We start from the raw sequence: 15,573 nt of genomic DNA, 5'->3' as shown, positions 1-15,573 counted from the left end.
GACATTCTGAAGGTATATCTTCTAAAGGTGACCATAAACATTAGATGTATGTTTAATTATGTAACATTTATGGGTGCCTCACAACTTGCTCCCTATGAAATATGTTGCATATGATAAACATTGGGCAATTAGATTTTAACAATTGCTTCTCTAAAGGCCCATTTAGACACAATGATTATCACTCAAAATTCGCTCAAGAGCAATCTTTTGAGCGTTACTCCTTGTGTGCATTTACACAGCATGATTATCGCTCAAAATTCACTCAAACAGCAGTTTCAGTGAGAGTTTTGAGCGTTCACTTTGCATAGGCTCTTAAATAGCTAATTAACTACTTAAGAGCTTATTAGTGTGTAAATGAAGGTTCCCACTGTATACAGAAGATAGCAGGAACACTGTCTTCTGTATACAGCTGCTATGTTCTTGAAGCGCTCAGCTGGTATACAGCTGAGCACTCCGAGCGGGGTATGCAGAAGACAGCTGGAGCGCTGTCTTCTGTATACAGCCGCTGTATCCAGCTGAGTGCTCTGGGCGGGGTATGTAGAACATAGCTGGAGCGCTGTCTTCTGTATACACCTGCTGTGCTCTCAGAGCGTTCAGCCAATATACAGCTGAACACTCCGAGCAGGGTATGTAGAAGACAGCTGTCTTCTGTATACAGCATCTTTTGTTCTCAGAGCTTCCAGCTGGTATCCTGCTGGGAAGTCCCAGCTGAAAGGATACCAGCTGGGACTTTGGCTTAGCTTTGTTAAATAAGGACATGGTATAATCTGTCAAATGTTGTTCATCAGAGGTTGTCTACCTAATTTTAGGACATTCTGAGGACCAGATGTTTTTTTATTTATTATATGTAAAACCATAGAATTTAAAAAGGGTGCACTTAGTTTTTTTTTCCTGGATGAATGCAAGAGCAGAAAACTAGTGGCTTGACGCAGCACTCCACACTTGAATAATCTGTTCAATTATATAGAAATTTTTCCAATTAATAAAACAGACAATCAGCATTCTAAAACACGTTTGGGTGCAAAACCCCTTCATCAGTTCAGCTGGATTAAATACTATCTCACAGAATGGACTTATTAAAAGAAATTATTTTTAAAGTACCGTATATACCGGCATATAAGGCGACGGGGCGTATAAGACGACCCCCCAACTGTCACCTTATACGCCGGTATTCAGTGGAGAAAAAAAAAAAATTTTTATTACTCACCTCCCCCGGCGTCCTGTCGCGCTCCGGCAGGATGTCGCTCGCTCCGGCAGGCTGTCGCTCGCTCCTCGTCCCCGCTGCAGCATAGCTTTCTGAATGTGGGGCTTGAAATCCCCGCTTCCAGAAAGCTAATACACACGCCGGCAGCCATGACATCATTGAATGGCTGTGATTGGCTAAAGCACACGTGGCTTCAGCCAATCACACTATTCAATGACATCATTGAATGGGTGTGATTGCTAACACGTGCGCCTTCAGCCAATCACAGCCATTCAATGATGTCATTGAATAGTGTGATTGGCTGAAGCCACGTGTGCTTTAGCCAATCACAGCCATTCAATGCTGTCATGGCTGCCGGCGTGTGTATTAGCTTTCTGGAAGCGGGGATTTCAAGCCCCGCATTCAGAAAGCTATGCTGCGGCGGGGACGAGGAGCGAGCGACAGCCTGCCGGAGCGAGCGACATCCTGCCGGAGCGCGACAGGACGCCGTGGGAGGTGAGTAATAAATTTATTTTTTTTTACACTTTTTTTTTTTTGTATTACCGGCGCATAAGACGACCCCCGACTGCAGAGCAGATTTTTCGGGGTTCAAAAGTCGTCTTATACGCCGGTATATACGGTATATTAAAACCATGCACACATAGGTCACAAGCTCCGTGGAGCATAGACAAACCTAGACAACACTCTCACAAATAGTCAAGAAAAAAAGAAATCTCTCATCGATGTATGGACCCTATGGTTCTAAATGGGACCAATATCACAACTGAAATATGGAGGAAGCGCCAGAGAAAAGATGGATTCCAAAAATCAACAAATAAAATTGTAATTCAAAAAAGAAAAACATATATATAAAAATATTTAAAAAATTCCTTTTATCTCACCTGGTACAGACTCCTGGTGTATAATACCAGTTGTCTCACCTTTGTAAGAGTCCCTGTGGTTCTGTGTCCGATGTTATACACTTTTCAAGAAGACAGCTGCTGGAAATTTTCAGGGGTTCACCAAAATGAATGTACCCCCATATATGATACAAAAAAAGAACATTAGTTTAGTAAAGGTTTCCTGCGCTCACAGAACCCACTTTTCCCACAGATAGCACAATGCATGCACTTTCGAGCGGAGAAAACTTACTTTGGAGGAGGGGGTTATGATATCCACTATTCCCCCTTCTGTTTCCAATATGTCCACCAAGAATTATCCTCAGTCAGGGGATATTTTCTCTTTTTTTCTTTATTGCATATAAGTTGTTTGTTACAATCCAAATAAAACAATGGCAGCGCGTTTCGGTATCCAGTGGTACCCTTATCAAGCCATATACATGTTAAAACAATACATATATAGAGAGAGATTTACCTGTTAGTAACCCGGTGTCGCTCATTCTGGCTCCCGTAATGAGAGGGAGTGGTTAGCTATCGGCGCGTCATCATCGTCATCACGTGTGACGCTAAATACGTCATCATGTTAAGGCGTATGTCATTATCGTCATTGTGTGTGACGCTAAATACATCATCATGTTAGGGCGTATGTCATTACGTTGCGTGGTTCCCATGGTTACTGGGAGCATCAATCCGTCTCTGCATCATCCCGTTCCTCTAGAAACGGCCTTTCTTAAGCGTGTGCGTTTCATTATGGAACGCAACATCATATCACATGATGGCGCGTCATCCCGCTACATTCAACATGTGATCCCATCTTTTCGCCGGATACAGGTGTATTCTCTATATCTCCTTTTTAATAAAAATTACCTCCTTACAAGAAAAATTTCAAACTATACTACACGTGATGTTAGTTAAGTGGTTCGCACATAACTTATTATAAGCATATATTTTGCTTTATCATGTTAATCCACTGATAAAAACACTATATAGTTATAAGGAATCAAACTGTGGATTTTCATATAATTTACACTGAACTCCCTCCCTTCCCATTAATATTACATAGCTCTTAATGTTTAAATAAATAGAGATGTGAATAGAATACAATAGTATATTAAATTTTCTCTAGAATTTCATTTAAACCCCCTGCTTTTAAAGCCCTAATCTAAAAATCCAATACATTTCCCTATTTTTTAAAACTGAAAATAACCCTCTCTATTGGTGTCATTTTTAATAATGTAAAATCTTTGTTATGATATTTTTTTTAATGTTTAGACACGCTATGATTAATAAATCCATTCTTAATATTTGTCCGGTGTTTGTTCAGTCTTGTCCTCAAAGCGTTAATAGTGCGGCCCACATATTTGAGTCCGCAAGGGCATTCTATTAAATAAATTAAATAAGTCGTGCTACAATTCAAAAAAAATTTTAAAACAAGGTGCCCGACCTTCTCCCATATCTATTTCTTTCCTGCCGTGCATTATATTTTTGCAACATTTGCACTTAGAAATCCCACATCTATATGATCCTCGTAAAGGTTTTTTTACCAAAAAGTTCCCTTTCTCATTTATTCTTGGTGGTTTTATGGCATTGGAGTGTGGACGAGAAGGGGCCAAATCATCATTTATAGTCTTGTTTCTTCTGAAAGTAATAATGGGGTTTGATGATAAAGTGGTCTTCAAAAAGGGGTCCTCCTTAACAATATTCCAGTGTTTTTTTATAATAGTTTTTATTTCTTTATGTTGAGAATTAAATTTCGTTATAAACCTAGATTCATTTGATTGGTTTCTCTTTTTTTCTTCCAATTATACTGTTTTAGTTGTATTCTGAAGTGCTTTTTGGTATGCAGCCTCTATAAGGTGTAGAGGGTACTGTTTTTTTCTTTAAAGTGTTTTTTTTTTTAAATTAAAGCCTGTTCTTTATATGTCTCTATGTCTGTACAATTTCGTTTGATTCGGGCAAATTGACCATAGGGAATGTTGGTCTTCCAGCTCCTTGTGTGGCAACTTTTAAAATTTACATAACTATTAGTATCAGTTTGTTTTTTTTAAATGTTTGGGTATTGATTTTTCCTTCCCTAATATTTATTTCCACATCTAAAAAAATGGCCTTAAAAGGATCATATTCTCCTATAAACTCCAAACCCCAATTATTCATATTTAATTCTTGTATAAAATTCATTAGTCCCTTTTCCTCTCCTTTCCATATTAAAAAAACATCATCTATGTATCTACAGTAAAATTTTATGTTGGGTGTTAAAATATTTTTCTCAAAACCCCCCATAAATAAATTGGCGTAAGCCGGGGCAAATCTTGTGCCCATAGCGGTCCCTTTTCTTTGGATGTAAAATTGATTTTTATATATAAAATAATTATTATTTAAAATGAACTGTATTCCATCTAAAATAAAAAATTTTTGTCTCTTGCATTTCTATATCGGTCAATAAAAATTGTTTTACTGACTCTCTTCCTTTCTTGTGGGGGATATTCAAATAAAGTGATTTTACATCGAGCGTACAAAGGATACAATCTTCCTCCAACTCTATCAAGTTTAATAGATTTTAAAAAATGCCCCGTATCTTTTATATAGGCTGGAAGTTTGACCACTAGCCTTTGTTATATGTGGTCTATGTACTCTGACAGTGCACTAGTTATTGATCCTACTCCCGCTATTATTGGACGCTCTGGTGGCAATAATCGGTTCTTATGCACCTTTGGTAAAAAATTAAAATAGGGGACCTCGGGTTGGTGTACTAATATAAAATTCCTCTCTTTTTTACTTAAACAATTTTGTTCCAGAGCTTTATTAACCATAATACACAATGATTTTGAAATCTGGTTAGTTGCATTGTGGTCTAGTTTGCCATAGTATTCCTCGTCATTCAGAATTCGTAGGGCTTCCTTCTCATAATAGTCTGTGTCCATGACTATGCCACCCCCTTTGTTTGCCTTTTTGATGATAATATTCTTATTTTCTGCCAGAGTCTTCAAGGTGTTTTTTTGTTGTTTCAGTTCAAAATTTACATGCCTATGCTGTGTTTCACATAATTTAGTAACACCGCATAGTACTTTCTGATAAAAAGTTTCTAAAAAATTCCCTTTACTTTCTATGGGATAAAATATACTTTTTACAGTTTTAAAAAATAGGGAAATGTATTGGATTTTTAGATTAGGGCTTTAAAAGCAGGGGGTTTAAATGAAATTCTAGAGAAAATTTAATATAATATTGTATTCTATTCACATCTCTATTTATTTAAACATTAAGAGCTATGTAATATTAATGGGAAGGGAGGGAGTTCAGTGTAAATTATATGAAAATCCACAGTTTGATTCCTTATAACTATATAGTGTTTTTATCAGTGGATTAACATGATAAAGCAAAATATATGATTATAATAAGTTATGTGCGAACCACTTAACTAACATCACGTGTAGTATAGTTTGAAATTTTTCTTGTAAGGAGGTAATTTTTATTAAAAAGGAGATATAGAGAATACACCTGTATCCGGCGAAAAGATGGGATCACATGTTGAATGTAGCGGGATGACGCGCCATCATGTGATATGATGTTGCGTTCCATAATGAAACGCACACGCTTAAGAAAGGCCGTTTCTAGAGGAACGGGATGACGCAGAGACGGATTGATGCTCCCAGCAACCATGGGAACCACGCAACGTAATGACATACGCCCTAACATGATGATGTATTTAGCGTCACACACAATGACGATAATGACATACGCCTTAACATGATGACGTATTTAGCGTCACACGTGATGACGATGATGACGCGCCGATAGCTAACCACTCCCTCTCATTACGGGAGCCAGAATGAGCGACACCGGGTTACTAACAGGTAAATCTCTCTCTATATATGTATTGTTTTAACATGTATATGGCTTGATAAGGGTACCACTGGATACCGAAACGCGCTGCCATTGTTTTATTTGGATTGTAACGAACAACTTATATGAAATAAAGAGAAAATATCCCCTGACTGAGGATAATTCTTGGTGGACATATTGTAAACAGGAGGGGGAATAGTGGATATCATAACCCCCTCCCCCAAAGTAAGTTTTCTCCACTTGAAAGTGCATGCATTGTGCTATCTGTGGGGAAAAAGGGTTCTGTGAGCGCAGGAAACCTTTACTAAACTAATGTTCTTTTTAATATCACAACTGACACTCTTGTGTATGGTCTCAGGTTGATAGACTCACAAAGTGATGCCTGAAAGCTCGAAATGTTAAGCTCTACTCGCTCTACCAACTTAAAGGGGTTGTCTCGAGGAAGCAGAGAAATTGTTTTTTTGCCCAGTCCCCCTAATTAAGCATACATTACTAAGCCCCCCTGTAAATGACTTTTCTAGCTGGTTTGTACTTACAGTTCCAGCGTTTCAGCAACTTATAAAAAGTTTCCCCAAGATGACCGCCTGCTCTTTTCCCATTGCTTGCTGTAGCCCGACGTGCGCGCTCCCGAGACGCTACCAGCTGTGTCTCCCTGACGCCCCGCAGCCGCCGACCGGACCCCGGGATTGAACGCGGCCGACCAGTCACCCACCGCCAGGCAGCAGGTAACCGGCGCTAGGCCCCGGCTCCCCCGCAATAGGCCCCGGCTCCCCCGCGCTAGCCCCGGCTCCCCAGCGCTACGCCCCGGCTCCCCAGCGGTAGGCCCCAGGGCCCAGCGGTAGGCCCCGGGGCCACAGCGGTAGGCTCCGGGGCCACAGCGGTAGGCCCGGGGCCAAAGCGGCAGTCAGTCACGCGTCACCCCCGTCAGTCCGTCACCCATCACTTACCTGGGCGGCTGGGCTGGGCTGGGCGGCTCTGCTGGGCGGCTCTGCACCTTCCTCTAAGAGAGGATGGTAGCAGAATGGCCGCTCCAGCGCGCTCCCGAGAAGATACAGCTCGTCTGCGCATGCGCAGAAGAGCTGTAGCGGCGAGCACACTGAAGCGACTCGTGCTCAGAGCAGAAGACCGGACTGCGCAAGCGCGTCTAAAAAACCGAGCCGCCAGCGAATTTAGACGGAACCATGGAGATGAGGACGCTAGCAACGGAGCAGGTAAGTGAATAACTTCTGTATGGCTCATAATTAATGCACGATGTATATTACAAAGTGCATTAATGTGGCCATACAGAAGTGTATAACCCCACTTGCTGCCGCGGGACAACCCCTTTAAGCTTGTACCCTATCTGTGCATGGTTTTAATATACTTTGGATTAAATACTAAAACTAAACAATAAAATCCTCCCTGTTTTCTGCCCACAGCTCTTATCCCTTTATGCCCTGTCCTGTACTCTTCAGATGCCAATTTTTTCTTCCTGTGTTTTCCCATCTTGTTCTTTCCACTTGCTTCATCTAGTTGCTGAACAAGCCTTACGGCTGCTTTCGCCGCTGCCACCTATTACTCCACTGTTGTTCATTCGCCCCTCCCTCTCTGGACACCCTTCCTATCCCCTTTGTAGTGTCTTGTTTTCCCCACATACGTTTATCATCTACCTGCAGCCGTATGTTAAATCTGTCCAGCAGTGGTTCTTTTTTTCTTGCTGTTCTGCATCTCTTTTTCATGTCTTCCACCATCCCATTTTTCTTTCACTCTAGGAACCCCAGTATCATCCTTCACAGGGAGGACCTCTCCCTGTTCAGGTCTCTAACTGATAAGTTCACTTACATTTTCATCCTCTATGTGTGTGTATGTGTATATGTATACAAGGATCTGATCTTCCTCCGTCTCTGCTCTGCCTTCCACTTCACTAACTCCCCTCTTCCGCTATCATAACCTCCTCTCCTTCTCTGTCAAGCTCCCTAACATCTCTCCAGACCCACGTACCATACTTACAGGAACCTTCAGGTCGTTCACACCCAGGAGAGTCCCTACAGTCCTCTCTGTCTCCTATCGCTCTCCTCTCCTGCCCCAACCTGGCTGCTGCACATTACAACACCGCTCTCAAACATACACTGGATGAAGCCGCATCTAGATAGCAGCAAAGCTTACTGGCGAAGATGCTGAGGACTGGAGGGGAGGGGTCAGGAAGAAAGGAAGTGACCAGGGGTTAGGGGTGGAGTTAGCAGGGTTAGAGGAAGAAGAAGGAAGAGGAAGATCATTCTGGACCGGGAGAAGAAGAGTGAAGACGGACCCAGAACAGCTGAAGAATGGAGGAGCTAATGCGGATGATCAAGGACGTGGTGGCCAGCCAGGGCACAAGCTGGCTCGTGAAGATGGCTGAAGACCTTTCGGGGACGACAGCGGCGGAAGAAGGAGCGAGCACCAGCCAGCCGGTTTTGCCCAGCAGCGAGGAGCCACGTGGAAGACCAACCCGGAGAAGAAACCCGCCAGCGCGACTGAGCCCCAGCCCGGTGGCGAAGAGAGGCGGACGTAACAGCAGCCCAAGACCGGAGCGACTCGGAGGGAACAGCGCCGTGCGGTCTCAGCGCGGTAGGGAGGAGGTGGAACCAGCAGAACGCATGGGAGTCGGTGAGCCAGAGGTAGCGGAGAGGACAACACTTACCCGTGGAGGTACGGCAGCGTCCAGGTCGGGTAAGTCCAGCACGGGAGGAGGTATCCCCGCGGCTGACGGCAGTACAAGGAGCGAGGTCCCAAGGAGCGAGGTCCCGGAGCGCACGCCACGTGCAGCAGCAGGCGCGCGTAGGGTTCCGCGCACAGGATATAGATCCGGCCGCGGAGATGCAGCGACCGTTAGGAGGGAGATGCCAGAGAGTGCATCTCCCTCATCGTGCGCCGCGAGTAGCGGGGGGGAGAGTGGGGGGGGAGGGAGGGGAACCGAAAAAGGCCAGTCAAACAGAGGGCAGAATATTCGCCACCAGCACTTAGGGGGGGATAGGGGGGGGGCAGCGACCAGAATAGAGGAGGTGGACGATTTTCGCGCTACAGCGCGGAAGGGGCGATCATTTCATCGCTCAAAAGCAGCGACAGTTCGCACCACAGCGCGGTATGGGGCGGGCGCCGGGAGCGAAAAATCAGCGTATTTTCGCCCACCAGCGCGGAGCAGGCCGGCAGACAGCGAAGAAGAGGCGGCGAATTTTCGCGCCATAGCGCGGGGGGGCCGGGGGCCTCCAACTGTGTCTTCAGTCAGGCGCAGGGAGTTCAGGGTTTCATCCAGCAGCAGTGTAGAGAGGGACTCCCCGGAGCATTGCGCAGCGCGCAATAGCTTAAGCCGCCCCCATCATAGCAGCGGTAGAGTTATAGGGCAGGATAGGTGCAGGCAGTTAGAGGGGGCAAGTAGCAGGCGTACAGCTAGGGCGCGCGAGGAGCGCAGCTGCTCATCATCTTCAGCAGGAGGAGAGGAGACGAGGAGGAGCAGATTCGTACGGGGTGATCAGGCAGAAGCGGTGACTTGGAGGGAAGGGCAGAGCAACCGAGAGGTGGAGATGCAGGTCATGAGGAATTTGTTTTCACGGTCACCGGCTTCTTCTGCAGATATCAGACAAGGAGAGCGCGGGAGCAGACCGGGTAACAGGATGTCAGCCTGCGGGGCTACAATGTCAAGGAGCCCGAGGAGCCGGCGTGTCCCCCAAGAAAGTGGCACGGCACGATACGCACGGGAGTACCAACAAACATCACTGCCCGCCCCTAACGTTCCCTTGGCTATGCCGGAGGTCAACGAGGCGGGTGAGTCGTTTCAGTTAAATAAAGTTTGGGATAATGTGTCCGGCACGAGCCGGAAGGATGAATTTATGGTGGCTCTCAGAGCCTTGGTGGATAAATATGATATGGATAAAGGGCTTCTAGTGTCCTATGATAAACCGGGGAGGGCGGCCTCGCCCGAGGTTGGTGGTCCAGCACAAGGACAAAGGTGCCTGCCCTCGGTGGCAGGGGTGAGTGAGGGTCTGAAATTAGCAGACTCGCTGTTTTGTGGAGTAGCCCCGTTGGATGCGGGGCTGGAGAACGAAGTGGTATCAAAAATTATAAATGGTAACTATGTGGATATATGGTCGCTGTTATCAGTCGAACACGTGTCAGTTGACAGGGAAAGGTTCACTGAACGTGGGAGCGAGAAAAAACCCAAAGTAGCCAAAACATTTGGGAATTGGCTACAGGCCTTTTTGATTTTGGCTCATGTAGTGTGCAAGCAGCAGCCGCAGAAGGGCCCGGAATTGCTCGTGTACATCAACACGATCCACAGTGCATATAAGTTGCACGGGGGATCGGCTTGGTGGCGATACGACGAAGATTTTCGTCGCAGAATTTCGGGTTCACAGCAGATCAGTTGGGCGTCAAAGGCGACAGACGTTTGGATCCAGTTGATCCTGGCGCAGAAACCCGTAAAACATAGCTTTCAAGGATCGGCCGCAGGAGCCAGCGGACAGCAGGCTGCTGCGGCCCCAAAACCGTCCGGTTCTTGCTGGGCCTTCAACGAAGGCCACTGCCGTTTTTACGCATCGTGCAAATTTCGGCACGAATGCTCGGTCTGCGGAGGTTCGCACACGGCGTTGCGTTGTTTCCGACGCCAACGAGCGACGGGAGTTCCCGGCACAGGGGCGAACGCCGGTGAGCGTCCAGTACCTGGAGCCGTGGCTCGACCGGTACCCACGGAGACTGGAAGCAAACCTGCTTAGAGCGGGGTTTGCTGAAGGTTTCTTTATCCCGCATTCCCCAGTTTCGTCGGCGTCTTTTTGCCAGAATTTAAAGTCCGCTCGCGATAATAAGCAGTTGGTGATGGAGAAGTTGCTGAAGGAGGTAGAATTGGGTCGAATGGCGGGCCCATTTCGGGAACCGCCTTTCGTGAACTTGCGGGTTTCCCCTTTGGGACTGGTACCGAAGAAGGAAGCTGGCAAGTTCAGACTTATCCATCACCTATCCTATCCGTCGGGTGAATCAGTCAACGACGGAATATCAAAAGAGCAAGCGGCGGTGTCATATGCGTCTTTCGACTGCGCGGTTGCATTAGTTAGACAGGCAGGTAAAGGCGCTTGGTTGGCAAAGGCCGATATTGAATCGGCTTTCCGGCTCCTGCCGGTGCATCCGCAGTGTTTTCATCTGCTGGGATGCAGCATCGAGGACCAGTTTTTTGTTGACATGTGCCTACCGATGGGTTGCTCTATCTCCTGTTATTATTTTGAGGTTTTTAGTTCATTCTTGGAATGGATGTTAAGAGTGGAGACGGGCATCTCATCGGTATCGCATTATTTGGATGATTTTCTTTTTGTTGGTCAGGCAAATTCGACGGCCTGCGAGTTTTTACTTTCGTCGTTTCGTAGTTTGATGAGAAAAGCCGGGGTCCCCTTGTCGGATGAGAAGACGGTTGGCCCCGCATCGAGGCTCGGTTTTTTAGGCATAGAAATCGACACGGAGGAAATGACTTTCCACTTGCCGGATGAAAAAGTGGCGCGTTTGCGCCAAGTCGTGGAGTTGGTGGGCAGTTCTCGGAAGGTTACACTGCACCAACTTCAAGTATTGTTAGGGTTGTTGAATTTCGCGTGCAGGGTCATTCCGATGGGGCGAGCCTTTTCCCGGCGGTTGTCACTAGCAACGAAAGGGGTAAAGGAACCCCATCATTTTGTCAGGGTGACAAAAGGGATGAGATCAGACCTGCACATATGGAGAGTTTTTCTGAGTTCATTTAACGGTCAAGTAATATGTCTGGAGGAGGAGAAGCAGAACGAAGAGATCGGCTTGGTATCGGATGCAGCTGGTTCTTATGGATTCGGAGTAATATTGGGTGATCAATGGTGTTGTGCTGCATGGCCGGATACATGGATTGAAAGAAAATGGATAAAGAACACAGCGTTATTGGAGATTTTCCCTTTGGTGGTGGCAATGGAAATATGGGGCCAGAGGTTGGCCAACGGTAATATTTGCTTTTGGTCAGATAATCAATCGGTGGTGCAAATGGTCAACAAGCAATCGTCATCCTCAACGTTGGTGCTGGCAGCATTACGCCATTTGATCTTACGGTGTTTACAGCACAATGTTAAGTTTAAAGCGAGACATGTACCAGGATATTTGAATGCTACTGCTGATGCTCTTTCTCGTTTTCAGATGTCACATTTCAGGGAGCTGCACCCGACGGCGGAGGTCGAGGGGGTATGTTGCCCTGCTTTCTTGTGGGAAGTGATAGAGGAGAGCTGTTAGCTCTCGTTAAAGCGTCAGTAACAAGTACCACATGGAACCGATATAACAAAGTATGGAAAGAATGGTTAGCAGCGGCGGGTGGAATTTTTCCAACAGAAGAAAGAGCAAGGGCGGTGACATTAGATGTCCTGTCCGCGATGCGTAAAAGCGGGTCTTCAGCGGATGCGGCGAAAAAACGACTATCGGCCATAGCATTTTTGTTGCGCTTACACGGGACAAGAGACGTGACGAAGGACTTCGTTTTTGGGCAAATAATAAAAGGGTGGAAGAAGGACAGGGTGACCAAGGACGGCAGGCGCCCTATCACGTTCGAGTTATTAAATGCTATTCTCAACGTGGTGGAGTCGGTCTGCACGGATGCTTCCGAAGCAGAGCTTTTTCGCGCGGCTTTTTCCATCGCCTTTTTTGCCGCATTACGCATCGGGGAGTTAGTATCGGCGTGCAAGTCAAAGCCCGGGGGGCTGTTTTTCTCAGACGTGGTAATTGACAAAGACTGTATTAAGATAGGTGTCAGAAGATCAAAGACAGACATATACGGGATGGGAGAATGGATTAGAGTGGGAAAATTGGGGACAAAGTGGTGCCCGGTGTTACTGGTAAAGGAGTTCGCCAAGAGACACTGTGGGACTGGTCCGTTTTTGTGCCATGCGTCGGGTTTTCCCCTAACTAAATACCAATTTACGGCGGTCATGCGGAATAGCATTAGAATGCTAGGCCTTAACCCCTCGGAATTCGGATCACATTCGTTTAGGATCGGAGCTGCGACGTCCGCTTTTGCGTGTGGCATGGGTATCGAGGGGGTTAAGAAGGTGGGTCGTTGGAAATCAGATGCTTATCGGTCATATGTTCGGCCAAATCTGAGAGTTCTATAATATTGTTTATGGTGTTGCGATTTCTGCTTTGGTTTTGTTCTTTTATTTTATCCACAGTGTCGGATTGGACAGTATGGGTGGTGGGCCACTCCTATGTATACTGGGCGGAAAAGAGAGCCAGAAATAGGCCCATTGGCGTGAATTTAGGCCTTAATGTGCCAGTGCGTTGGCTTGGTATTAGAGGATTACAATGGCCCAGGCTGCTCCAGGAGGTTTTAAAAATCAGCAGCTGGAAGAATGACAGAGTGATATTAGTTATTCACGCTGGTGGAAATGACCTTGGGAAGATAAAGGTGGCGGAGTTGATAGCATTGATGAAAGCGGACATTTTTCGTTTCAAGGAATTTTTTAAGAGGGTCATAATTGTTTGGTCAGACATCGTGGCCAGAAGAATTTGGAGAGAAGCAAGAGATAATGAAGCCATCGAGAGAGTAAGGAAGACCGTCAATTTTAGGATATCAAAGCATGTGCGAGCGTTAGGTGGGATAGCAATACGTCATTGGGAGCTGGAGAGAAGAGAGCGCGGGATGATGCGAGGTGACGGAGTGCATCTTAGCGACATAGGGCTAGATACCTTTTTATCTAGGTTGCAGGATGGGGTAGAGTCGGCTCTTTTGCTGGCATGTGGGGGGCGGAGTGCAGCATAGTAATATGCTGCATCCTTCGTGGCGGAATTTGAGGACTTCCATGCCAGCAAGAAATGGAAGGGCTTTTTCAGGCCGAGAGGGGCCTTCTTACGCCTCAGTTTTACGACGTTAGAATCGGACATTTTTATTTTTTGGCATGGAAGGAGAAAAATAGAGGATTCGTTAAAAGGTTTTATACAGTTTAATAAAGGCTGTGGCCTACCCACAATATGCCAGCATATAGTCGTATGGTGTCTTTGTTTAATGGGGAACGGGGGTTAATGGGTAAGTCCCTCCAGTCTAGATAGCAGCAAAGCTTACTGGCGAAGATGCTGAGGACTGGAGGGGAGGGGTCAGGAAGAAAGGAAGTGACCAGGGGTTAGGGGTGGAGTTAGCAGGGTTAGAGGAAGAAGAAGGAAGAGGAAGATCATTCTGGACCGGGAGAAGAAGAGTGAAGACGCCCGCCCACCCGCCCTCTGAGCTGAGGGGGGGGGATGAAGAGAATTATTAGAGGGGTGATGGGATTAATGTTACAGGAAGTTGTCACAGCCGGTAGGCGGAATTTGAGGACTTCCATGCCAGCAAGAAATGGAAGGGCTTTTTCAGGCCGAGAGGGGCCTTCTTACGCCTCAGTTTTACGACGTTAGAATCGGACATTTTTATTTTTTGGCATGGAAGGAGAAAAATAGAGGATTCGTTAAAAGGTTTTATACAGTTTAATAAAGGCTGTGGCCTACCCACAATATGCCAGCATATAGTCGTATGGTGTCTTTGTTTAATGGGGAACGGGGGTTAATGGGTAAGTCCCTCCAGTCCCTCTTGACCCAAGCCATCCGATGCAGACTGCAACAACCCTGGCTCATGCCTCAAGCGCGTTTCATCTGGCGGTGCTCGAGAAGGGCTGAACGGCTCTGGAGAAAGTCGAAAATGTCCGTGGACTTTCTCCACTACAAATGCATGCCCAGAACCTACAACCTCGCCCTCCACCACACCAAACAAGTCTACTGCACCTGTTGTCTCCTCACTATCGCACAACCCTAAACGGCTCTTTGATACTTTTCACTCCCTTCTCAGCCCTGAACCGCAGCCCCCAGTGACGGATCTCAGTGCTGAAGAGCTGTCTGCGTACTTCAAAAAGAAACTTGATGACATCCATCAGGAAATAACTTCCCAATTCCTCCGGTCCCTCTCCCTAGTGGTTATCTCCCATCTCACCACTATTTTCAACCTCTCTCTGACCTCTGGCATCTTTCCCTCTTCTTTCAAACACGCCATCATATCCCCACTGCTAAAGAAGCCGACTCTGGACGTGACTGATGCTGCCAACCACCGACCCATCTCTAATCTCCCCTTCATCTCCAAACTATTGGAATGCCTGGTTTACTTCCGCCTTGTAAGCTATCTATCACAGAACTCTCTCCTCGACCCCCTACAGTTTGGCTTACGACCCCTAAACTCGGCAGAAACTGCCCTTACAAAGGTGTCAAATGAACTCTTGACAGCCAAATTGAGGGGCGATTACTCCCTACTGATCCTTCTCGATCTCTCTGCAGCATTCGATACTGTTGATCACAAACTCCTCTTCAGTATGCTTCGCTCCATCGGCCTAAAGGACACTGCTCTCTCCTGGTTCTCCTACCTATCTGCCCGCTCCTTCAGCATCTCCATTACTGGCTCTACCTCCCCTCCTCCTTGCTGTTGGGGTCCCCCAGGGCTCGGTCCTCTGCCCCCTCCTTTTCTCCATCTACACAGCCCCTATTGGACAGACCATCAGAAGTTTTGTCATCCAATACCACCTGTTTGCTGATGACACCCAGCTATACACCTCTTCCCGTGAAATCTCTGCACATTTCCTCCAAAACATCACCGACTGTCTGTCCGCTGTCTCTAACACCATGTCCTCTCTCTAC

General features: G+C 46.5%; 1 protein-coding gene across 2 annotated transcripts; it reads left to right on the top strand.

The window, feature by feature from the left end:
- Window positions 1–8,942: 8,942 nt before the first annotated feature.
- Window positions 8,943–14,450, top strand: LOC136592428 (uncharacterized). 2 transcript variants are annotated; one of them, XR_010788098.1, is made up of 3 exons: window positions 8,943–9,702; window positions 12,073–12,117; window positions 13,095–14,450. XR_010788098.1 is itself a non-coding variant. In XM_066588600.1 (2 exons), exons 1-2 carry the CDS (start codon window positions 9,462–9,464, stop codon window positions 13,035–13,037), a joined length of 1,206 nt encoding a protein of 401 aa, XP_066444697.1. In that variant the 5' UTR covers window positions 8,943–9,461; the 3' UTR covers window positions 13,038–14,450. The 2 variants fall into 2 exon arrangements, 1 of the variants encoding a protein (XP_066444697.1); XM_066588600.1 differs by having other exon boundaries at window positions 12,073–14,450.
- The last annotated feature ends 1,123 nt before the right edge of the window (window positions 14,451–15,573 follow it).

This window comes from Eleutherodactylus coqui, chromosome 1, assembly GCF_035609145.1.
Source record: "Eleutherodactylus coqui strain aEleCoq1 chromosome 1, aEleCoq1.hap1, whole genome shotgun sequence".
NCBI lineage: Eukaryota > Metazoa > Chordata > Amphibia > Anura > Eleutherodactylidae > Eleutherodactylus > Eleutherodactylus coqui.
This window is presented reverse-complemented; position numbering and strand designations above follow the sequence as displayed.

What these genes read in the sequence shown, in the direction of transcription:
- LOC136592428 (XM_066588600.1), top strand. Translation starts at nt 9,462, where the DNA reads ATGCAGGTCATGAGGAATTTGTTTTCACGGTCACCGGCTTCTTCTGCA. An exon ending in GCCGGAGGTCAACGAGGCGG is followed by an intron (nt 9,703 to 12,072) that starts GTGAGTCGTTTC and finishes TCTCGTTTTCAG; the next exon opens with ATGTCACATTTCAGGGAGCT.